This window comes from Zalophus californianus, chromosome 2 (assembly GCF_009762305.2).
Source record: "Zalophus californianus isolate mZalCal1 chromosome 2, mZalCal1.pri.v2, whole genome shotgun sequence".
NCBI lineage: Eukaryota > Metazoa > Chordata > Mammalia > Carnivora > Otariidae > Zalophus > Zalophus californianus.
Window position 1 is genome coordinate 41,503,372 of NC_045596.1, and position 26,294 is coordinate 41,529,665.

The 26,294-nt window shown below is 45.1% G+C and overlaps 1 protein-coding gene across 2 annotated transcripts in view; it reads right to left on the reverse strand.

Moving 5' to 3' along the window:
* Positions 1 to 26,294, reverse strand: part of SCFD2 (sec1 family domain containing 2) — a 457,042-nt gene that overhangs the window by 32,749 nt on the left and 397,999 nt on the right. For both annotated transcript variants that reach the window (XM_027599719.1, XM_027599718.1), the window contains exon 6: positions 4,662 to 4,807. In XM_027599719.1, the coding sequence (XP_027455520.1) occupies positions 4,662 to 4,807 (146 nt within the window). The remainder of the gene's footprint in view (positions 1 to 4,661; positions 4,808 to 26,294) is intronic.

A 26,294-nucleotide genomic window follows, 5' to 3' on the forward strand; every position in this document is an offset into this window, starting at 1 on the left:
CAGAAAAACATCTGTTCAAAACTGCTGATGGCTTTGGCTGTTCCATGGCTCATTTATTTTTATTTTTTGCTTTACTATCACTGATTTTTTTTCCCCTTCATCTTCTTAAAGGAAATGGTTTGCGCTGCAGATTAAAAAGTGGTTCATTTGCCTATCTGTTCATCCATCTACCCATCCATCCATCTATCTTTCTTTCAAACCAGAAGCAGATTACTTTGTAAAATTTTGAGTGTAGTCCCTTCAACTTCAATATGAAAAAAAAAAAAAAAACTAAGCCCAAAGCAATTTACTAATTTGCTTGAGTTTACACAGGCAGTTAGAAGCGGACTACAGGACAGAGCCGTCTCCTGGCCCCCAGTTTAGTTCCATCTTGTGTTGCTTCTTTCCAAAAGGGCACTAGCAGGTCTGGAGTGAGGAAGATAGAATCAGGAGGAAGAAGAAGAGAGCTCAGCACTTGGAAAAGAACAGCCAGGGCTGGGGATTGTTGACAAAGAGACGGGGCCTACAGACTGTTCAGAGAGCCATATTTCACCAGGCACCAGATGAATTAGGCCTCCTTGGGCACCGCTGGTTCTAAATACTCTTGTTGAGCCTTCCAGAGGCACAAAAGACAGTACCCATCTGTGGAAAGTTTTCTCCAGCACAGCACTTTGAGACTTCTGCCAAAGCAAGTCAAGCAAGAGTCATACAGTATTTCGTCTGAAAGGGCACAGAAGCTCTTTGCCCTGAGACATTGGCCTAATAGCCTCCTGATGCTGCCGCTGAGGAAAAGCGGCACATCAAACACTGGCGTTTAGGGAGGAGGTTAAGCCTCCCATTAAACTAGAACATTCGCAGCAAGAAACAAAAGCATAAGACTTGCTGCACAGGCAAAACTGTGGGCTCAGTTTTCCACTCAACAGAGTCTATGAGCAAACACAACCTTTCCAAACCAACGGGCGTCAGTAATAAGCCCTTACCATACACAGCAGCTAATAGTACAGTCACTTGAGAATGACTCCCCTTCTATGAGGCCCATCTCCTAGCAAAGGAAAAGGTGAAATGCTACAAAAGAGGACCAAAAAGAGGCCTATTCTGCTCTTTACTGCAACTGTTTCAGCAAATGCCTACATAGTGCTGTCTGTGTCAGCTCCTGTCCTAAAAGCTTTGCATGTATCAACTCACCTATCTTTGAGCATCTTTATGAGGGAGGTATTAGTATTATTAGCTCCTTCGTACAGTGGAGGAACTAGGCACAGAGAGGTGAAGTAACCTGCTTAAGGCCACACAGGTGGTAGGGCTCTGGACCTGTGAACTGAATGCTGCCATGCGGGGCTATGAACTCACATGCTGCTGCTAACCTCCGTCTCTCTAAGAATTAAGAGCATAAGAAATGCCACTGTGGATAAGACTCACAGTCCAGAGCCCTTCCGTCCATCCTTCCATCCATCCATCCATCCATCATCCATTCACCTGCCCACCCACCCACTAGGAGGCAAGCAGTGAGCTAGGCTCTGCAGATACACCATGGTGAACAAACATGGATGCCATGTCCGCCATTTGTAGTATGTTCTGCAAGTCAAGAGCTTCAGCGGTGGCCTCATGGTCCCCATCATGCCCACTCTCCTGGCTGTAGCAGGGCTGGTTCTCTTGGAGGGCCAGGTGTGTGGTGATCTTCTGGGATCATTTCTGGAGAAGAAGTCTAGATCCCACTCCTCCAGCTCTTCCAGAGACTTTATATGTACTCAATGTCTTGTATGAAATCATGTTCTCCTTGAAACGAAGAGAGTTATGTCTGCTTTCTGGGCTGTGGCTGACACACTTTCTCAAAGGGCTAAAGGATGGAGGTTAAAGAAGAGGTGCCTCAGGTGCTAGCAGGGGTGAAAGGAGTGGTTCTGAGAGGCAGCTCGTGCTCTGGAGTAGGAGAGAGGGGTGCCAGGAGGGCACGTGGGGCAGGTAGGGGCCCCGGGATCCAGGGGAGAGAGCCTAAATTCATAGCACTGGTCAGAGCTGGAACAGAAATCTGGAGCTGGACCAGGTCTAGTGCTTTCCTGGGTATCGCAGCGAGCCCAGAACATCTCAGCTAGACGCTGTGTAGAAACAGAATGGAGCTAGATAGAAAGCACACTCTCCGAGCCCCCCACCCTCGTGCCCCGCCAGAGCCTCAGGGCTGAGGACCAAGTTGGGAGAAGAGATGGACAGAAAGTTGCCCAGTCAAGGCCCACAGTTGGACTCTGAATCTAGTCTCGACATTTACTTTTTTCTCATTATACATACTTTGCATGCCCTCAAATCCTCCAATATATGATAAAAATATATGTATTGCATTCAAGATGCTGCCAACAAATATTCATTAAGCATGCACTATCTAGAAAATGCCACTCTACACACTGAGGATATGGCAGTGAACAAACCAGATCAAAATTCCTGTCCTCACTGGGCTTACATCTACAATTGAAAACTTTAAATTAAAAAATTATCAAAAAACCCAAACAAGTAAAAATCACCGATAATCCCATCAAAAACTCTTTCTCTAGCCACATAAAGCAGGAAGTCAGAGTTCCTCCTTGTCCATCCAACCCTTCCCACCCCCTACAAGGCAACCATTATAAAGTTTTCCTTAATTTTTAAAGAATTATTAAATATACATACCTATATACTTTTTATTTTTTTATTTTCTAAACAAAAATAGAAAAATGCTTGACAGAATGATCTACATTTTTTTTTTTCACCTAACAGATCATAAACCTCTGTTTTAGTCTGAGTTCTCCAAGCAGCAGAGCCTGAGCCAAGGATTCACATAGAGTCCTGCTAAGCACGCTTGGAGTTGTCTCATTCATTTTAATGGCTGCACAACATTTCAGAGCATGTGTCTGTATCATTATTTACTAAATCCCCTTCAGATACACACATACTCCCCACCTTGCCCCTACTTCCTGCTCACTGACATTTAGGATTTTCAGTTAATGGGTTGATGTCATTGACTCACTGTAAGAGAGTATATACAACAAAGGAAAAGTTCATTTTCCAAAGGCAATGGCTGCAGGAAAGGGTTCCGGGGTCTGGAGAAATGACAGTGTTGGCAGCAGGGATATTAAGTCTAGGAAATTTATCACTGTCCTAATTATGCCCAAGATTTATGGCTAATGCATATTTATGTGAACTTGGCTAAATTGGTCACAATGATAATCATAAAACTGAGAAGAGCTTATTAACTTAATGGTTTCTTTGCACTTTGCCAACTATAGCAGCCACTTGCTTCTTGACATTCTTTGGTCTAAATCTCATCATAAATCACCAGTTCTGTGTCTTCTAGAACTAGTCCATACTGCTGTATTTAAGATTGGTGATTTTTTTAATGACCAAACTACATACGATGAATGATCTGAGTGACTTTATCTGTATTTTGTGGTGGTAGCATTCTCAGGTCATTGAACAAAGGATGGGAATTTATGTTACTAAGTTGAGAGCCAGCTTCCAAGGTCTTTCATATGTTGGTGGGTGATTTCAGATGCCCATCAGCACCATCAATCAGTACTTCTAGAGCCTCCATGAGATCCATGGTATAGTGGGGAGGAAGTTTCGTAGTGGCAGCCAAAACCTGGCATCTGGCCTTGGCCACCTGTGGTTCTGTGGCAAGTCATGTGGCCTTCCTGGCTTACTTCTTGTGAGGATCAAAGGACAAGCCCAATGTGGGAGCACTCTTCAAGTATCAGTACTGTAAGAATATACGGGAGGAAGAGTCTGAATTTGGCTAGGCTACTATCGCAGATAACCTTAGCTCTCATCTATATGCCCACCTTAAAGGGTCAGCATCCTGACGCTGAACCCCTCGCTATGGCAGAGTCCCCACTAACAGCACATTCAGCTCCCCAAGGAGCCATAGCAAACAGAGTGGATTTTACTGAGATCTCATGGGGAGATGAAGGAGAAGATGCTTGTACACACTCCACGGATTATTCTTCCCGTCAGAAACATCTGTTCTTCCTTCAAAGCTATCTTTGGCCGCCAGGAACCTTAGTTGTGTCTCTACCCTTGTCCAACAGAGACTGCCCAGCCTCAATGACTCCAGCCTTTCTTCACTCCTTAAGCTTCCCTTTGGGTCTCTCTGGGGCCCCTCCCTCATTGAGCTTATAATCTTGGATTCTCATACCATCTTCCTACTCACTGTTCAAAACACCCTTCTAAAGTTCCCCCACTGCCCTTAGGAAGTGGTGGGGGAATGTTAATAACAAAGGTTTTGCTGTCACAAACTTCTTTTTTCCTTGCCATAGTATTACTAAGTAATTTTGTTCTAATTGTTCAGAATGTTTAGGGAGTGCTTAGATCTAGAAGCTTGGGAATCACAGAAGGCCACAGCCCCTCCCCTGCACCAATAGTAACTAGGGCCCAACAAAGTAAAGGGACTTTTGCTTAAGGTTACCAAATATGTGACAGCTATAGAGCAGTGGCTGGCCCCCAATCCGGTGCTCATCTCCCTGTATCAAGCCTATGAGTGCAAACGAATCAAGAGGCTTTCACATTCAGGGGAACCCAGAACTCTGAACTGGAAGGGTGCTTGGAGTTCATCTAGAACAAATCCCTCATTTTAGATAGGCTAAGATGGAAATTTCCTTTTGTGGTCTCTGAATCCTAAAAATCCAACACAGATTAGATGGTTACTTTAAAACATATGTACTTGCCTGGTGGGTATGATTTCCAGGAACATATACAGACTTAAACTGTTTCATGAGATTCCGAGCTCCAGCGATATCCCGAAGCGAGGCGAAGAGCTCATCTGTAGTAATTTTGCATTTGTGAAATGTCAGCTTAATTGGAGAGTCACAGCCTGAAACAATCCAGAGAGATTTTCTTGGGTGAACACATCCTGAAATTAGGTTTTAATCATGACGGCTTGAGCTCGATGTAATGCAGTTGGATTTTTTTTAACCCTATTTTACCCTGGTTGTTCCCCAACTGGGTGGTTTTAATCCTCCACGAGCAATGAAACATACCAAGTGTAAATGCCTTTGACAGAAGTATAACTCAGAATTGCCTGGGATGGCAGCCACTGGCTTCAGTCCCCACACTATTGAAGCTTCACAGAAAGAAAGCTCCCCAGGGTCTACTATCCTCAGAACATAGCTTTGGGAAAATAGGGAGAGACACAAAGAAAAGTACCAAAGAGTGCTGTGATGAACCTCTCTTGCTTGAATCCTACCAACAGTTTTTGGGAAATAGAAGAGCAAGACTGAGAGATGATAGAGCTGCTCTGGGAACAGATCTTACTGGGATGGGCATCTGCCTAATGTGCTCACAAAGCATGTGGTTCCTTTCAAAAGGCAGCCATTCAAAGCTGGTAACACACAAAGAGGGCCTAATAAGAAGACTATTCTCGGCAATGATTCTATTTTTCTTTGACACTTATAATAGCTGGATTTCTTCTCTATCTTGTTAGAAGCCCATTCAGAAGAGAAATGATCATGGATAAGTCAGAGGTTTAAAAAACAAAATTCCAAGATAAGTTTTTTTGGCTGTCTCAAATACTCAGATACGTTAACTCATTCATCCGCACGGCACCCTTATGAGATAGGTGCTATTATCTTCCCCATTTTAAGGATGCAGGAAGCAAGGTACAGAGTGGTTAGGTAACACCCCTGTGAGCAGACCCTGGCAGTGCTCAGTCATGCTAGACATCACTGTAGGTTTGGGGAACAGTTCTTGTGTACTCTGCTTCCTACCTCAAGTACCTGCATGCCTATCTTTCTATTTGCCTCTGTGTTTCTGTCTCTGTCTCTCTTCTTGTCTGTGGGCTTCCTCTGGTTGTAGAAGCATGCTTGGCCTTTGTGTGGGGCAGGCTGGAAGTCCTAGGAAGTTGGCATTCATTGGAACAACCCAGATTTCTCATTCCCTGGAGGAACAATTCCGAACGGTGGTCTCCAAAGCCTTTGCTCAGTCCCAGAAGGATGGAGCCCCAGGTGCCCACAAAGATAACTCACTCACTAATGTCCCTTTATTGGCTTTCCTTCCTTCCCTATCTCGCTTCCCTATTTCCTGACTATGCTTCCTGAAATATCTTTCCAAATTCAGTACTTGCACCCAAATCCCTGTCACTGGACACCAGAACTTCCACAGGTGTTCAAACACACATAGCCTGGATCCTTTTTTGGGAGCCTGTATTCTTTTTTGGGAACAGCTTTATTGAGATGTAATTCATATACCATACAAATTAAATACCATACGATTAAAGTGTATAGTCCAATAGCTGTTAGTATATTCACATAGTTGTATGACCATCATCACCACAATCCATTTTAGAATATTTTTATCACCTCAATAAGAAACTCCATGCTTGTGAACTTGTCACTCCCTTTTTCCATTCCCCTCCTAGTCCCTGGCACCACCAATCTGCTTTCTGTCTCTATGGATTTGCCATTTCTGGACAGTTCATATAAATGGACCCGTAGGACATAGGATCTTTTGGGACTGGCTTCTTTTACTTAGCATAATGTTTTCAAGGTTCATCCAAGTTGTAGTATACACTACTTCATTTCTTTTTACTGCTGACTAATATTCACTCTATGGATATACCACATTTTATAGTTGCGTTCATCAGTTGATGGGCATTTGGGTTATTTTCACATTTTGGCTATTATGAATAATGCTGCTAGTTTTATAAATTTTTGTGTAGACATACATTTTCATTTCTCTTGGATATATATCTGGGAGTAGAATTGTTGCCATAGAGTTGTCAACTCTGTGTTTAACCTTTTGAGGAACTGCCGGGCTGTTCTCCAGCATGACCCCACCATTTGACACTCCTACCAGCAGTGTAAGAGGGTTGCGATTTTTCCGCATCCTCAACAATGCTCGTTATTACCCTTCTTGATTGATCCTAGTGGGTGTGAAGTGAGGAGAGGCTTGTTGATTTTGATAGGGAGAAATTGTTTTTAGGGAGTAGAGGTAGATCCAAACAAGCTTAAACTAAAATGGAGTGCATCTAAAGTATACAGGAACATCCAAGGGAGCCTGATTGTAGCAGACACAGCCAGGTGGCATGTGAGTACTTGAACTTGTACCCTTAATTACTGTGGAACATTATATTATAATTACTCTTAAAGGGAGGGCAAAATTCTGAACTGCCTTTACCTACAACACATCTGACACTGAATGTGTGGGTCTTTTCCCCACACCAATCGATTCTCTAATTCTCTGGGCATCAACTGAGTGTCCTACAATTCAGTTTAATTTTGACACTAACTACATAGCATTAGTGCAGACCCCGCAGTTTAAGGGTTCAGGTCCATTTCAAATGTCAGTTGCAAGTCCCAGGTGGCCACCTGCGCTCCTGACAGATCGGCTACCAACTGAGGGTTCCCATGACCCCTTCCTCAGGTTCCATAATTTGCTAGAACGGCTCACAGAACTCAGGAAACTACCTACTTTACCACAGAACTTTCCCTACTATTGACAGTTCATTACAAGGGATACAACTCAGGTACGGTCAGATGGAAGAGATGCACAGTGCAATGTTAAGGGGCAGGAGCTTGGAGCTTCCATGCCCCCTTCAGGCGTTCTACCTTTCCAGCACCTTGATGTGTTCTCTAACCCAGAAGCTCTTCCAAGCCTATTATTTAAGGATTTTTATGGAGGTTTCATTACATAGGCATGATTGATTCAATTACTGGCCATTGGTGATTAACCCAATTTCTAGCCCCTCTCCCCTCCCTGGAGGTTGGGGGTGGAGCTGAAAACTCCAACTCTCTAAACATGCCCCTGTTTTTCCGGCAACCAGCCGTCCATCCTGAAGCTGTTAGGGGCCCCAACCACTAGTCAACCCACTAGCATACAAGACACTTCTGTCACTCTGGAGATTCCAAGGGCTCTAGTAGCTGTGTGACAGGAACCGGGGACAAAGACCAATATGTATATTTCTCATCATATCATGAAAATTCTCTGACTAGTCTTTAACTCCTGGTTTCCAGAAATATCCAACTCGTGTCATTAAAAAGAAAAAAAATCAGTGTGGTCAAGCACAGGGAGAGGAAGCCTCCATGTTCAGTGAACTGTGGTGAGGGGAGGGGAGAGGTGGAGGGAAGTCAGGAGATCATGCGAACTCCCCAGCATTCTATGTCAAGTTTGTGGAAAGGAGAAAGTGTCATTTTCTGAGAAGCATGTCCATAACTGCCTCCTGATTGTTACAGAGGCTTATAACCAAAAAGAGTTAAGATCCACAGGTACAGGGTATGTGTTGATATCACACCATGCTTACCCTTGGCATTGCAGCCCTAGCTGAGACAAACCAGCTTGCACTTTAGTCAATAACCAACCAGGAGAAACCCTGGAAAGTTATGGCTTCTCACTCATTCATATAAGCTTCGTTCCTTAAACTCTCAGCCTGAGCCATTTAAAATATGAGAAATCATACCAATTATATGTAAGTGTTGGACATTCTGTACTAGTCTTTCAAGTAAAAAAAGGCATGAAAATAAGAAGACATCACTTGTCCTAACACCATGCACAATGTTTCAATTCCTCTAAAACACGATTCAGCTAATAGGCTAATTTTTTTTTTTTTTTTGAGACAGAGAGAGAGAGAGAGAGAGAGAGAGAGAGAGAGAGAGTGTGTGTGTGTGTGTGTGTGTGAGCACGTAAGCAGTGTGTGGGGGGGTGGGCAGAGGGAGAGAGAGAATCTTTTTTTTTTCCTTAAAGACTTATTTGAAAGAGAGAGAGAATGAGCTTGAGCGGGGGAGGGACAAAGGGAGAGGAAGAGAGAATCTCAAGCAGACTCCCTGCTGAGCGTGGAGCTGGAGGTGAGGCATGATCTCAGGACGCTGAGATCCTGACCTGACCGAAATCAAGAGTCAGCTGCCTAACTGACGAAGCCACCCAGGTGCCCCTAGGCTAAGTTTTTTATTTAAAGTAATTCATTTTCTATCAAATAGAGAGATCCATCCAATCTTTCATATGGTCTCTTTTAATTTTTTGGAAAGTAACATGATGTTTATCCATTAGACTGAGTGGAATAGAATCATCTACTGGATTATAGATTACTGAAAATTATAGCTAATTCATGGAAATTGTGGACTGTTCATTGAAATTAATGTGTAATTGCAGAGAGTTAGGTCAACTGTGGAGCAGACTGTTTGACAGAAACATTTACAGATTACTGATAAATTAAGCTCAGAGGAACCCAACAGAAAAATAAGGCTATCACATTGTTGGAAGGAAAATAAAAAGTCCTAAATTCACAAATAAAGTAAAACTTTCTGGAAAAATAGTCAATTATTTTCATTGTTCAAATTAACTGCACACAAGCAACTTCCGTCCAAAGCATCAACTCTTTCCAATGTGGCTGATATCCTCAAAGCAAGTGTTCCACAAGGTACATGGAACACCAGGCCGGTCTCTGAGCATTATTCGTATTTATATCAATCCTCACCAAAAGCAGGATTTACATTCACCCACCCAAAACCTGTAATGAAAGTTTCACTCACAGACACACACACACACACACTTTTGAAATGTGGATCAGAGAAGATAAGTGACTTACGCAAGGTCACATCACCATCCCTGGCAAAGTCAGTGTCCAAATGTCCCGCTGACCACAGACCTGAGCTCCTCCATGTCCACCACTGCCCACCATCCAGAATCCCTTCTGGGCATGCGGCCCATTCCAGATTCATGCTGCAATCAATAGCTAAAGGTGATGTGGGCCCAAAAGCTCTGAAATGGGATGAATTTTTTCTGCGACAAGAGCAGTAGCTATAATCACTGAACGCTCACTATGCCATCACTATGCCAGGCGCTATGCTAAGAAGTGTGTACATCTCAGCTTACTAAATCTCCACAGAAACGCAATGATGACATTGGGCTACTGATAGCATTCCCACTTTGCAGATGGGGAAACTGAGCCCTAGAGAAGTTAAGCAACACAGTGCCACTCAACTAATAAGCAGCAAAGCTAAGGGTCAAACCCTTGCAGTCTAACTCCAAAGATGGTCCTGTTAGCTACTCTACTCTGTCGTCTTTCAAATGTGCTGAGACCACATATATAAAAGATCAATGAAACTCTTAATTCAGCCTTAATAGCGAAGAAATGCTTTTTAAAATGGAGTGAGTAGCAAATGCCTTTCTTCTTGGGAAGACCTGTGCCCGTCCCTTGGGGTCGATGCTAACATTGCGGGTTTGCAGTCATACCCCAGGCCTGTCTTTTGTAGCCACAGAAGGTGTGAGGTCTCCCAGCCTGGCTGTATACCCTCCTTTGGATCTTTGCTCTGTAAGGCACTGTATTCAGTTACTTCTAATAAGCCCCTGACAGCCTGTTCCATTAAGCCAGCTTATGAGATAACAGTGTTTTGTAAGGGAACTCTTAAGTGTACAATTCCAGTCAATTCTCATTTAATCCACTTAGTTAAATAGATAATGAACCAGAAGCTGATCCTAGCCTTTAGCCAAGCATGATCTGTGTACTTCAGTTGCCTACGTCTTGATAAGGGAGGCCCCCGATCCCCCAGGGCACCCCTGTGTTCTTCTGAAATGGGGGATGACTCATACCCCTGCAATTTCTTTCTCTGGAGGGCTTGGCGATCTCTCCGGGAGGGGTCAGTTACTCCTCAGAGCAACAAAATAGGGCTCTTGTGCCCATGCATCTCCTTCCTCTGTTGCCCTCTCCCCCGTCTCCACTTATCTGAAGTCCCTTAACTTCAGCCGGGAGAGAGAGAACAGTGGTTTCCGTGGCTCTGTACACAGCAGGGACCCACATTTCCAGCCACGACAAAGCGAAAATGGAGTAAGACTGAATAGCTAAGGATCCTCCTGGAATGGCTGGAACGAAGCTGCACTCCCTACATCAGTCGGCCTAGCTCTCTTCTGTTGTTTGCCCTCTCAGGGAGCAGGCTGGAATCCTTCGGGTGCTTGGGGAGCCTTTTCAAAAGAACCTATTTTTCCTAAGTTTGGTTTTACTCCTTAGGGACTAAGGAAAATAAAGCGTCTCCTATCAGAAGGCTGCTGTGTCCAAGGCCTTTGTCTGGACTGGAGCTGAAGCAGCCCTCATCGGAGGCCTTCGGAAACACAGACACACACACACACGCACACGCACGCGCACACGCACGCGCACGCGCACACGCACGCGCTCATGTATGCGCACACACCCTCGCTTGGGGGCGTGGCTAGAACAGGATTTGAAATGTTTCCCCCATTCAGCAATATTATTCTCCTCCCAGGATGAAAGGCCCCTCGCATCTGACTGGGAAGAGCTAGTGTCAAAAAATGCTTGAGCTTCGTCAAGAGGCTCTTTTCTCATCTGGATCCAAGTTATCCAAGACTAGCCTCCTCATCCTTCTGTTCGCCCCCGAGTTTGGGAACATCAGGCCACTTCCTAGTTTGCATCCTTGGCCCCCCCGCCGCTCAGCAGAGCCCCGGAGCAGGGGTCTCCACTCCGTGGGCTCCAGGGGCAGTGAAAGAAAAGGTCGGCTGGGAGTGTGACTGGCCAGAAAGTACGGAGCTCTGGGAGGTCATGACCTCCTCATCCATCCAGCAGGATGACATTGCCTTTTTTTGTCTCTCCAAACCATTGTTTCTAAACTAGGCTCTTTTCTCATGGCTCTCAATACATGTGTAGCAAATGAAAACAAAACCAAACGAAATAGAAAACCAAATAAACCTTAGCAAGTGCTGTCACATCTGAAATCTTTCAGGGAGGTTGGTTTACTGCATATAAACCACCCTTGAGTAGGGCAGTCCTATAAGCTTGTAAGTACAACTATAATAGAACTCTTTTTTAAACATGCTGGGGACCCATAGGTGATTGTGAGTCCTTCAGAGAGGGGGATCATGAAAAACCAATCTCTCACACACATAATTTACATTATATGTTATATATTCATATATATGTATATATAATTTTGTTTAAAATTTAAATCATAAATGTCCCTTTATTCACTAATCTTCAAGGGAAGGTCAAGGTCTTCTCTGTGAGTATTGTCTGCTGTTCTGAATAGAGTCCTGCCTTTTAAAAAACCCATGATGTGCCATGTACAATTTCCAACTTGAGTCCATTTCATGTAGAACGAGAAGTTAAAGACATCTGTCGCACAATCTGAGAGCACAATTCTTCTAGATTTTAACTTTTTTCCTTCAATCTTCTACAGTCACCTTGTTCACACCTAATCCAAAAGCGTTTTTAAAGTGACTCATCTTGACTGAGTCTTTCAAAAGCATTCCATTTGGTTTTTACCGAAATGATCTCCGTTTTGAATTCATATGTCATCAGAGTGCGGGAACATTTCATTACAGTGTGCAACTTAATAACAAGCACTACCGGCCTAAGCAGGCTGATGACTCTTGGGAATCACACAAGGCAGCCAGGAAGAGCAGATGTGCCCCGCACGTGGAGATCGCCTGAAAGCCATGAGGGGTCAGGGTGTTGGCATTATTTTATAGATGGACTGAAGAATGTCAGTCATTCTGGTGAATAGGTCCTGTGGTTGTGAATACATCAATTATACATATATTATTTGTGTTCATTGTATTTATACTACAGCATCTATAAATCAAAAAAGTATATCTATAAACATATTTCTGAGGTTCCATGTTTATACACAGGCACTGTATCTGTGTCATCAATCTAATGCATGATCACCTCATGGGACTTTTAAGTTTTTCTGCTATAAAGTCATAAGCTGGGTTGTCAGACTCTAGCACCTACAGGGCTGATTTCCTCTTTCATTATAGAGTCCTGGATCCATACCACATGGCAGGGCCTTCTCAGCCGGTGTGGAGCTAATGGCATAACTGTGCTGGGAAGAGTGTGTTGGGGAAGCTGGCCTAACAGAGAAATCTGGAGTCAGAAATATCCAGGTGAGGCCACAGAGGGCCCAGGACAGGGCCCATGGAGGTTGACTACTTTCTGGAATCCTTCTGTAAGCCTCCCCTGAGGCTCCCAGCCCCACGCTGAATGCATGGCCTCTCTATTTACTGAATCCTGCTCAAGGGCCTGGAATCTTCTGGCCTGTGGACTAAGGTATTGTTCACACGGCACAGGAGAAAACGAGAGGAGGCTGGCAATCAGCTTCTGTGGGGGCAGGGGCTCTGCCTGGTCTACCGCCGAGCTCCAGCACAGCACCTGGCTCCCAGAAGGCCCCACTACGTATTTCCTAAGTGAGTGGGGGAAATAGAGAGGTGATAGGGAAAAAGAGAGTTGAATCAGGCCAAACGTGCTGTAAAGCAACAGCACTGATTCTTGAGGAGCAAATAAATGAGCTCTGGAGGAAATTTCAAATAAAGAGCTCCCTGATGGTCTTGAGCAAATGCAGGCTACACACGTAAGTGGCTCAAGTCCTGAAAAGGCTACTTTAGAAGAGCCACCTCAATTGGCCACATAAATTCTGGACGTTCTACAAGCAAGACTAAATGCTACATGGTTTAGAGATAGACCCAGAGGAGAGAAAACTGTTTTAAGAAGACCAAGGATGATAAATACAAACCTCAGAGAAGTGGTGACCTCGGGGTAGGTGAGTAAGCAGGGGGGGTGGGGTAGGTGAGTAAGCAGGGGGGTGGGTTCATGGGTGTTATATAATTGTGCTTTATACCATCTATCATACAATCTTTTAAATGGATCCACTATCATCTTAAAAACTACCAAACAAAAACCAGTTGCACCACTTTTTCAGCCTCCAGCAAATTGGGTTTTTTAAAAACCGTTGACAAAAGGAAGAAGTGACAGCTGTGATCTTTGATCCTCAGGCAGGTTTGGGATGTGTCGCGGACCGGGAAAGACTTGTACAGTCACGAGAGGTTGTGACTGCCCAGGATTCTGGCCTGAGCGCTGAGGCTCTTTCGTGAGAAAGCATGTGGTGGGGAAGCCTGCCGGAAGAAGAACTGTCCCGGAATATGCTTTGGAACTTGCATTTTTAATGGCAGGGTGCAAGGTCAAGTTGTCAATGAGGCCCAGAGAGCAGGATGCAGGCCATGGGACACGGAGCCCTTGATGCTGATCGTAAAGGCTGCTGCAGGAAGGGCCAAGGAGGCAGCGAAACAGACAATCCTGACTCATCTCTGAAACGAGGAACCGGCCCCGGCTATTTTGAAACATTCCCTCTAGGATGCCTCTGAAAACTCTCTCCAAGGCAGCTTTTCTGACTGCCCTCACTATAATCATAGTTTCTTGATCTTAAGATTATGTGATTCCGTAAGGGAGGCACGAAGGACTTTGTAAAAATTGGTGGTACTGCATCATATTAAATAATACAGTTTCATATGCTGGGAATATGGGATCCTATTAAATCAAGCCAAATCACCTTGGACAAAGAGATCCTGAAGCTCAGCATTCAGAGTAACGGAAATACCTAATGTTGTGAGGCTATTTCTCTAACAAGGCAGGCATCAAGTTTTTGATGGGTTATATTATCTCCTATGATCGCTTATCACCACAGGAAAATCAGATCTCTCTCATATCATTTCGACTCTGGGCTCCTTTTCCAGGAATGAAACCTTGCCATAAGTTTAGTTTATTTCTCTTTGCATTGGGAAAAGACTGCCATAATTTTATTTTAGCAGGGAAGTTCATAGTTTCGGAACCAATGGGCGAATCTGACATTTCAGAAAGAAAGGGAAAGAGAAGCCCAGAGGCTCCTTCCATGGATGGTCTCTCTGAGACCTGCTAGAGGCTGAGCCCGTCTGTCCTCCAAGAAGTGTGCTGATGTGCCACCCACTGTGGCCAGCCCTGTCCCTTGTTACCCTCCACACTCTGTCCCTCCCTATGCTTCAGTGCAGAGGTGTGTGTATGTGTCGGGGGGAGGGGCTGCTCCTCTACCTGATGCGGAGGCAGCTGATCACCTGGAAGGCTTCCTGGAGGTGCAGGCCAGGAAGGAAGCACGGACAGACCATGCTGCAGGGCACTATTTCTGCTCCTTTCTGAATCTTAGCCCAGGTCCAGTCTTGTTGCTGGTCTTAAAAACAGTACCAGAGGTGCACTGCCCATGAAGGATTTTTAAGAGATAAGGTTGTACTTTATTTTAGGAATGCTAATAACACTGAGAGTGTGGGGAAAATGTGGTGTCATTTCTGGCTGTAACGTGTCACTGGGAAATGCTCTCTTATCCAAGTTACGATGAATAAATCACTCAGGGTTTGGCTTGCCTGCTAATTACACAAACCTGTGCTACGGCTAATTGTCCATTTGTAGGAAAGGATGAAATCAAAAGTCAAAATCATGGCACATTTAAAAGCTTTTCAAATTACTGTCTGACCCTCCTTGCCTCTTGTTCTCATCGTCATTCAGAGGAGTTTTTAAAACACCTAAGTCTTTTCTTTTCCATTATGTATCTTGAGCTCCAGCCTTGCTGAGCTTGTTATCATGAGATTTGTAAGTATGGAGGAACAGTGGTGTTCTTTTAATTTATATTTTAAGGGAAGGCTAGGTGGTTAATAATATGGGATCATTTTCTGATCTATTTGAGAAAAAGGGAAGAATAAAAGGGAAGCTTACTGGCCTAAAGTTTCTTTCATCCCTTTTGTTTCTTAAAAGAATAGCAGAGCAAATGGAGTTTATTTTTCTCCCAGTAGCAGACAGATCAAATGAGCCCCCATCTCTCCCCTCCCCCAACACACAAAATCCCTCTCTGCCTCAGGCTCAGCTTCCCCTGCACCTGCTGTGGTAAATCTCCACTGAACCGAGCCAGCATCCCCACGCCTGAAATTTAAGCTCCCTCTAAATGAGGCCTCTGATCTATCACTTCTCTGTACTTTCCTTTGGAGGCGGTGTGGATTAGAGTGTGGGTTAGCCATGCCTGATTCAGAGATGGGACAAAGTCCAGGGAGGGCTGCCAGGAGGCCCGTGGCGTGCGGGAGAAGGGGAAGAGGACCCTATTTCCCTCATCTCTCTTGGAGGCAAGGAAAAACCTTGAGGGTGGACCCCAGAAACACGTGCAGAGAACTCAGGCAAGCCGACAGGCAGATGCCTGCCTCCCGAAACCCAGGGTTCAGGTCACACTGAAGTTTGAGGGAGCTTGGAAGGAGCAGCAGAGAAGGCGCCTGCTCTCCTCCCTGCCTCCTTGACCCTGAGGATGGGGCCAGGCTTCCTGCATGGTGGAGTGGGCACTGTCTGCAGCCTTCTGGGGGCTTTGTACCTGGTCCCAAGCACGGTCTCTCTCCGCCATCCCGTCCAGCCCCTGAGGGAGACAGCTCAGTTGGATCGCAAGACTCCAGGGCAGCAAAAATGAATGATCACAAAGTCTTAGGGTTTCTGGGCTTTCACTTGCTTCTGGGCAGGGGCATTCTTGAGTCCACAGCTGCATTCACAGTGACTCTATGTCCAGCACGTGTCATGGAGGGTGAGTGAGGGGGGCCTGGGCTCAGAGTAGGTGCTTTTTCCCCCTGAAGGATGTGGATGTGGAGGGACTGAAGAGCTAGTGAGCTCTGGACAGCTCTGTGATCTGAAGGCCTAGTGTGCCAGCTTCCCTAGCCTTGACACCGCAGGGGAGTTGGGAGTTAGTTTAGAAATAAAAACTCCAAAATGGTTAGAGTTTCTTTGGGCTTCCACTGGGGGAACACAAAGCAACCAACCCAGAGTGTCCAGGTTGGTAACGTTTGACTGCTCTCTTCCACACCACCACGTAACTGCCTTCATTTCTACACCATTTCTTGCCTCTCTCCAGGTTAAAAAACAAACAACACAGAACTGTGTGGATAGCGCAGAACCAGGTCTAATGAACAGGCATGTTGTCACAAAGGTTTCATTGTGAGCTCATAAAACGAGACGTTTTTCAGAACTCAATGGGCTTGGTGCCTCACGTGGAGCCAGGTACCCAGGAGGTGGTCAGTAAATGCAACATGTGGCTCGATCTAAAATGTGTACGTCTTTTGAAGAGAACAACAAAACCTAAACAGAGCCAAAACTCTATGGAGAATTGTTGGCTGTGGCATTTCCAGAGGCAAGCTAGGGCAGTCCGGGCTGTTGGCCGTGCAAAGCCTCAGGGCCTGATCTCAGGAGGCAGCAAGAGCTCCTTGAAATGGCCGCTGCAGGGCCTTCTGCAAAGGCGGGCACAGTCATACCTGCACGGAGCTCCCCCTGGGCGCTCTGTAGCCCACGTGTATTTTCTCAGTCCCCCTCGCAGACTTTGTTAAGAGGGGGCTGAAGAGACGTACGTGGATATAAGTTCCCAGGGTGGTCACAGTTACATGGCTTATAGTAGTGAAAAATTGAAACTAAACATCTATCAATCTGAGGATAAAAACTAATGTGTTTGATCGGTTATTTATTGATAAAGGAAGATGCCCATAGCAGATTATTAAGTGAGAAGAGTAGGTTTCAGAACAGCAGGTATAGCACATATGCTATATAATATATATATTGCCATAGGGTGCCTGGGTGGTGCAGTCGGCTAAGCGTCTGACTCTTGGTTTTGGCTCAGGTCGTCATCTCAGGGTTGTGAGATCAAGCCTCGTGTCGGGCTCCATGCTCAGTGTGGAGTCTGCTTGAGATTCTCTCTCCCTCTCCCTCTGCCCCTCCTGCTTGTACTCTCTCTCTAAAATAGATAAATAAATCTTTAATATGTATATATATCTTTTATGTATTTATATATAATAAATCTTTAATATATATAAAATAAATAAATCTTTAATATACACACACACTATCATAACCTAGATATGTCTCTCTCTCTCTATATACACACACGCATACATGTATACACACAAATATATAAACACATGTATATTTATATAATATATATCCACACAGACATACATATATACAGGCAAGTATATGATATATACATACATGTATACATATATCCAGACACATGCATACATATATACATAGGTATACACATGTATACACACGTGCATATACATATGCATATATACACATGTACATACATACGTACACACAGGTATATATATCCACACACATGCATACATATATACATAGGTATACACATGTATACACACGCACATATACACATGCATATATACACATGTACATATATACGTACACACATGCATATACATATATATACATGCATATGAACACAAGTGTATATTATATATGCACATGTATACACACACGCCATCTGTGTATTTGTGTACACCGTTCCAGAATAATATGTTAACAGTCATCAGTCCTCCAGGTTATCATTGTCCAATAAACCTTTCTGGATGGAACTGTTCTACATTCGTGTTGTTCCATAAGGTGGCCACTAGCTACGTATGGCTATGGAGCACTTGAAATGTGGCTGGTCTGGTTGGGGTATCTTAACGTTTAAGTTGTATTTACTTTTAATTAATTTAATTGCTACCTGTGGTGAGCGGCTACCGTATTGGACAGCACAGCTCTGGAATGTAAGCCCAACAAGGACAAAGATCTTTGTTTTAATTATGGAGTATGTGAACCTCCTAAAATATTGTTTGTGCTGCCATGTGGTAGGTGCTCAGTAAACAGCTGTTGAATGAGACAATTTCCTGTTAGGAGTTGTTACCTCTAGGAGACTTTGGCTTTCTACTTTATGTACTTCTGTATCATTTTGATTTTTCAAAGAAGCATATAATTTAAGTTTCACATTAGCAAAACAATAAAGATATTCCAATTCTGAAGAGCACCACACAGTTTCATCCTTTTCTTTTTCTTGGCTGCCCAGAGTACTGCTCCCTTTGGCTGGTGAGGAGGAAGGCTGGCCCCTGGGCAGTGGTGTAATTTATTCCTGGCTACCTGAACTGACCTCCCCCGAAAGAACATTCCTGGGCGCCATAGCTCTGCCTGCCTAACCTCGTCCCCTTGTCTCTGATTCCTGGCAGAAATCGTAGGCTCAATTTCATTTTTCACCCTTCAATGCAGTCCTCAGGGTTTCCCTATTTCTGATGAGGTCAAGAGCAGGGTCTATATTTCTAGTGGGGAAGGAAACCTGACAGACAAGACGGTCTCTGCCATTAAACGTGGGCTCCGGCACATTCTTCTTTATTTACAGGCTCAGCCATAGCCTTGATTTAGACTACCTTTCTGTCAATGGATGTCTTGGCAAAAGATCCTAAGACACCTCTTTTCTTCCCCTGGGCACAGTCAGGTCTGTCTGCCTTTCTGGGTCCTGCCAAGACCCACTCGGTTCTCTCCACAAGCCATGGTGAATGCTGCTGCCTGGCTTCCCATGTCAGGCTGGCCCCTTCAGCCCATGCCCTGTGGGTTCTTCTGCAAAGTCTGACTCCACAAAGTGACTCAAGACCACTCCGCTCCTCTCCTCCCTCAGCTCCCAGACACTGGGTCTGCTGGATCCATGCTTCTTGAGCGTCAGCCGATCCTTGATCACCTTCACTTCTGCTGCTGCTATGTGCTGCCTGTTCTGTTATTCACTGTCTTTTCTTGTGAGTTCACTTTATGTTATTTTTTTTTTAAAGATGTATTCATCTATTTTAGACAGGGAGTGTGAAAGTGTGAACGGGGGAGAGGCAGAGGCAGAGGGAAAGAGAGAATCCTCAAGCAGACTCCCTGCTGAGCACGGAGCCCCGACGAGGGGCTCAATCCCAGGACCCCAACATCATGACCTGAGCCGAAATCAAGAGTTGGGTGCTTAACTTACTGAACCACCCAGGTGCCCCACTTGTGAGTTAATTTTAAATCAACTTATTTATTTATTAGGTCTATGTAAGCTGATCTGATGTGCGAATATTTACTTATTTTAACATGCATCGGAAAATACTTAACTATGAAAAAAATGTTCATCTGCATCCCTCTGAATTCCCCCAGTGGCGATGAGGCAGCTCCCAGGTGCTGGGGACTGTGCTGACGACAGAGTAGGTGTTGTCATGTTCCCACTGTTCAGATGACAGAACGGAAGCTGTGATGGCTTGAGGAGAGCTTGTTCAGTGAACAACCAACACAAAGGGGCCGGGAAATAACCTCGTGGTCTCAGAAGTCCACAGAGGCAGGTGCCTCCCTTGCAGTCTGGTTCTGCTTTCCCAAGTCATCTTCATGACCACCCGGCCCCTGAAATGTGCCTTTATTCAAACCTGCTTTGCTCCAGACTAGCCTCATCAGGGCCCCCACCTTGTTATATAACTGTGATCGGGCCCCACTTGTCTGTGGGGTTCCAGCTACTCTGGCCTTCTTGTGCCCCGGCAGACCTCAAGCTTGGGGTCCCTGTACATTCTCTTACCTCCACCTGCTCCGGTCTTTACCCTACATTAGGTCTCAGCTTTAAATAGCATCTCCTCAAAGAAGGCTTTTCTGATCTCCCCATCTATATTAGGTTTACTTTTGGTCTCTCTTAAAGCACTTTATCAACATTTATAAATACATATAAATTTATTCCCTTTTTGTTGGTTTTTTCTCCCTCTTTCCCTCCTTTCCTCTTCCCTTCCCTCCTGTTCCCTTCCTTTCCCTCTCTTCCTTCCTTCCAGTCAATCAATACTTATTGAGTGCTAACTATTTGCTAGGTACTTGAGACTCAGTGTCTGTTCTCATAGAGCCTACATTTCAGTGGGGGAGACAGATGATACATAAGTAAATACGCAAGTAAACAAATCATAACATGTCATTAGAGATAAGTGCTCAGAAAGAAAATGGAGTAGGAGCTATTTTAGGGACATGGGCAAGAAGGGCTTCTTGGAAGAGGAGGCATTTTAGCATAAACCTTTCTGAAGTGAGTGGGCTAGCACTGCAGGGACCTGGGGAAGAGCTTTCTAGGCATAGAAGCAGCAAGTGCAAAAGGCAGAAATGTGCTTGGGGGTGTGGGGGTTCCAGGAGAACAAGAAGACCGAGTGGCTGGGGTAGAATAGCAAGAGGAGAGGGGAAGCAGAGGAAGTCAAGAAAGGAAAGGCCGGAGAGGCAGGCAGAACCTGATCATGTGTGGCCTTCTCTGGAGTCCATGGCAGAAGGGGAAAGAGGAGAGAGCCCAGGCACAGATGAAGGTTAGAAAGGAACATATTTTCAAGCCTGGATACCTTTCTTGTGCTGATGAGTGGATCTGGGTGGAATGGGTGGGCCTGGGAGATGAAGTAGCCCTTCATCTGGAAGGGCTGCTGGCTGGGGGTCGAGAGCACAAAAGCTTTGAATTTCACATGGCCGAACACTTCCAGTGTCCCTCCCAGTCCTTCCCGACAGTAAGGACCCATGAACGTCAGTGGGGCAGAGAGCTACGTAAAATAACATCCCAACCATCCAAACTGCCATTAGGAGGAAGCTGCCACGTTAGCGCGACCTCATCGGCACCAGCCCCTGCCAGGAGAGGCTCGATATCTAATGCCGACGTCCCCAGTTGAGGGTGTGAAGAGAAGTCACCAAAACTCAAGATTGGCTTTGCTGCGCAATCCATTTGAGGGAGTTGCAAGGGAAGGGAAAATTCAAACCCTCAGTCAGTGAGGTCAGGGCCTGGTTCTGACGGAAAGTTCAAGGTTGGTCAAGATAGTTTTAAGAGAAGGGAGTTCCCTTATTATCCAAGAAAGGAATCAAGGATTAGGCCTGGCTTTTCAATTTCATGAGGATAGAGCCCATTCACTGATTCACTCAGTAAATACTGAGTGCCTGATATGTGACTGTTCCAAGCATGGGATACAACAGCAAACAAAACATCGTAAGTTCTGGCTTCCTCAAACGTCCTTTGCATTTCTCCACTGTGCCTAAAAATGATGGTAACAGTTAACATTTATCAAGTACTTACTATGTGGTATCAAATGCCATTCTAAGTATTATATGTATTAATTGATTTAATCCTCAGAATTATCCTATGAGGTATGTGCTATCATCATCCCCATTTCAAAGATGAGAAAAATGAGGCACAGAGAGTTGAGTCACTTGCCCAAGGCCACAGGTCAATGGCAGGACCCTAATTTGAACTCACACAGTTTGGACCCAGAGCCTAGACTCTTTAATGTTGCATTCTTACTATGGCAAGGAATCAATAAAGAACTGAGTGATTATGATAAAAAGTATGGTATAAACATAGTAAAATAGCCCAAAGTTAAGTAAATAACTAGGAGAAAACTCAGTTTAAATTACAACAAGCTTAGACTCCAGGTTATTTGGAAAGAAATGTACTTTTACTACCTACAAGTGCATAGTGACACCAGGGATAATTGGTAATCTACTAACAAGCAGAGAGCTCGCTCCCTCTGTGATGAATATTTAAGACTGGATTGCAACTCAGTGCCCCTCCTCATAATGAACCCTTAATATCCTGAAAGTAGTGTCTTCTCTCAAGAAGGCCTCACCATCGCCATGACAATCTTATTGATTTTACTCATTTGCTCAAAAGTTCTTACTCTCAAACTAGGTCAAAGTAACTTAAGATTTCATTGTCCTTTGAAGTCAGCTCATCTTAGATATTTTTGGGGTCGTCACGGGTGTTCAACAACATACCAGTTCTCCTCTGTCTGGCACGTGGTGAGATTATGTGCTTTCCTAAGAGAGACGGGAGCATGGGCTTCACTTTGGGTAGGAGAATGTGAGTGGCAGAAACATCTGGGCCTTCCACGAAGAAGCCTTCAAAAGCCAGTATGTAATTTACCACTTCCCCTTCCTCAGCGATCTGGGAAGAGGTCTTTGGCGGTTGGGCAGAGCCCCCACAGACCTGAAGTGCACACCAAGCCCAGAGAAGAATCTAACCATTGTCGTTTGAAGCCACAGAGATTTCTGGGGTGGTTTGCTTTTAGCTCAACCTGGTTCAAATACCAACCCTCCCAATTTTGGGTGAAAAAGAGGAAAATTAAGTCTCCATATAGCCAATTAGAATGGAAATGGAATCAAACACTCACCGTTACTATAGTTTAGATATTTACATGTTACCACGACAATCCTCTTGGCATCACTGAGAAGGAGGCATTGCCTTCATTTTGCAGGCATGGAAATTGAGGATCAGAGAGGGATAGCCAAGGTTATATGGCTAGACAGTGACAGAGGTGTTTCAAATTCAAGTCTGTCTGAATGGTGTGATTATGTTAGGCTGTCTATAAAAAGCATATAGAACTATATCACTCTCAGAATGGCTAAAATAAAAAAACACAAGAAATGACCTGTTGGAGAGGATGTGGAGAAGAAGGAACCCTCGTGCACTGCTGGTGGAAAGGCAAATTAGCGCAGCTACTGTGGGAAACAGTATGGGAGTTCCTCAAAAAATTAAAAATAGAATTACCATATGATACAGTAATTTCACTACTCAGTCTTTACCCCAAAAAGACAAAATGCTAATTTAAAAAGACATATGCCCCTACATTTACTGTAGCACTATTTACAATAGCCAAGATAGGGAAGCAGGCCAATTGTCCGTCCATAGATGAATGCATAAAGAAGAGGCGACACACACACACACACACACACACACACACACTGGAATCTTACTCAGACATAAAAAAGAATGAAATCTTGCCATTTGCAACCTGGATGGACCCAGAGAGTATAATGCTAAGTAAAATAATTTAGTCAGAGCAAGACAAATACTGTATGATTTTACTCATATGTGGAATTTAAGAAACAAATGAACAAACAAAGAAAAAAGAGACAAACAAAAAGCCCAGACTCTTAAATATAGAGAAAAAACTGGTGGTTGCCATGGGTGGGGGGATGGGTGAAATAGATAAGAGGGATTAAGAGTGCTTTTATCTTTTCTTTTCTTTTTTTTTTTACAGAGGCGGGGAGGGGCAGAGTGAGAGGGAGAGAGAGGGAATCTGAAACAGGCTCCACACCCAGTGTGGAGCCTGACGTGCAGGGCTTGATCTCAGAACCTTGAGGTCACGACCTGAGCTGAAATCAAGAGTCAGGACGCTCAACTGACTGAGCCACCCACGTGCCCCAAGAGATCGCTTATCTTGACGAGCACTGAGCAATGTATAGAATTGCTGAATCATTATATTGTATACCTGAAACTAACATGACACTGTATGTTAATTACACTTCAATTAAAAAAAATAAAAGCCACGCATGGGAACGCTAGGTGGGAAGGGCATTCAGTCGTTCACCAAACATGCACAGCATGTGTACGCACTATGTGCCAGGCACTGGAGCAGGATCCTCAGCATGAATAAGCTATGGCCTCTGCCCTTGAGCAGCTGACAGTGCATTGTAGGCCACAGATGGGTCAAGTGGCAGTTTCAATCTGTGTAACAAGAGCCATTTGGCTAGGGTAAAGACGGGTGGGGTTTGGGGGTACACTTGAAGCTATGGAAGGAAAAAAATTTGGGGAGGAGAACAGCAGAGAAGGGAAAGCAATTGAAGAATAATGGCCAAACAGAGCAGTGTCATTAACGTAGTTCTAGTCCTGCTCAGATTGGCACACATTTGTTAAGAACATGCCGTGTGCCTCATGCTGGCACACGCAACCGTGGCCGCACGCTGTCACTGGCCGATGACATCAGAGCACCCTGGAAAGCCCAGAGGGGCAGCTCTGCCTTGCTGGTAACCGCAGCCCCCCACCCAGCTGGCTCAGGAATTCAAATGCAAACAGGCAACACACATTCCCGGGGGGCAGCTGGCAGCCCAGCTCAGGAGGACTGAGGGCAGTTTGCTTCTCCTAAGACACGTGGTCATAGTCACAAGACCTGGTACCGTGCCTGACAGGCAACAGTCGCTCCGTCAATGTTGATCGGGCACCTGGCAGAATGAACAGAAGCAGGGGAGGTGAAGAGGCCTTTAAGGAAACAGAGGCCACTGAGCACCAACAGGTCTGAGGTACTTGGCAACCAGTAACGGACCTCAGATCGGCTCAGGCTCCTCCTGACCATCTCAGCAACGCAGGTCTGAAATCGGAGCTTCAGAAGGCGCTCTCTCCCATTTGGAAATGAAGACATCAGTGGCTCTCCTGGGTGGATGTGTGTCGGGGGGAGACTACGAGGCCACAGTCCAGGCCCATGGGACCTAGGGAGGGAAATAAACCCTCCTGTGGAAATTAACAGTATGGTCTCTGTCTTTGGGCCATTTAAAAATCCAAGTATAGGGCGCCTAGGTGGCTCAGTCGTTAAGCGTCTGCCTTCGGCTCAGGTCATGGTCCCAGGGTCCTGAGATCGAGCCCCGCATCAGGCTCCCTGCTCGGCGGGGAGCCGGCTTCTCCCTCTCCCACTCCCCCTGCTTGTGTTCCCTCTCTTGCTCTCCCTCTCTCTGTCAAAAAATAAATTCTTTAAAAAAAAAATCCAACTATAGAAGGGTTAATGCATCGAATAGAAGGCTAAAGAGAATCTGGGAGGGCTCGTAGAACATGGAGACCCTAGCTGCTGTTAGAAGGAGGCATGTAGCTGAAAGAAGAGGAAACATGATGCTCTGCTCCTGGGAGTTTAAATTTCAGAAGGGCACCTTAGTGGCCCCCAGCCTCATGATCTCTGAGGGCTCAGACAGGGGGCAGTCTGTCCTGAGGCAATGGGCAAGAGGCTTCCTGCAGTAGGATGGAAGACTAAGGAGAAGAAAACATGAACTGATAGAAAATTCAGGAGGAAAGGGCATTTTACATGGTAGAAAGAGTACGCGGGTAAGGATGAGCATGTTATAGTGGACCTTCAGGCATCCTCTTGCTCTATTAGAAATGTCCTTCTGGATCCTGCACCTGGTTAACTCATCTTTTCCTTGAAGTCCCGGCTCAGATGTCACCTTGCCCATGCAATCTCCCTTGATTCCCCACAGGCCCTGGACTGCAGTTTTATAGCCCGGGTGCTGGGGCCCTTTCTCCAAGCCCAGAAAGGACATTGCTACACCCTGGCTTTTTTTCCCTGCAGAAGTGGGAAATAGCCTCACACCCTTTCTTAGCACAGTTCCAGAAAGCCACTGCCAGTGACCAAAATTAAACACATATTTATCGAGTACTTATATATTGGCACAGTTTCTAGGAGATACACCTATGAACAAGCATAACACTCCTGCTTCATGGAGTGTTCTTACAGTTTGGTTAAGGAGACAGACAACAAACAAATAGGCCCATAACAAACGTTAGAGTAGAATATGGGCTATGAATACAACAAAGCAGCGCACAGCAGACAGGGTGGATTGCTTTTCTGCCTCCTCTTCCAGCTTCCTTTGCTGGGTTTTTCTGTAGAGTAGAGGCTGGAAAACTAAAGGTTCCACTTCTCAGGCTTCTTTCCCGGTAGCTTAGACGTTCTCCCATGGTAGCTCAAAGCTCCCCGAAATGCAATATCGGAATGTTATCCCATTGTGCTGAACCCAACTGTTACCATCATTGGACATGGAGCTTCTGGAAGTCAGGCACATGTCACATTGGTTTATTTATCTGACACACAGAAGGCACACACCAAATGCCTGTTGAGTAAATGGCTCCATCTGAGACAGACTGCCTGGCTTAACCTGAAGACCCGCCCTCGTAGGGATGACGGAAATTCAGAAAGTTATGTCACGAGAACAAGTTACCCAC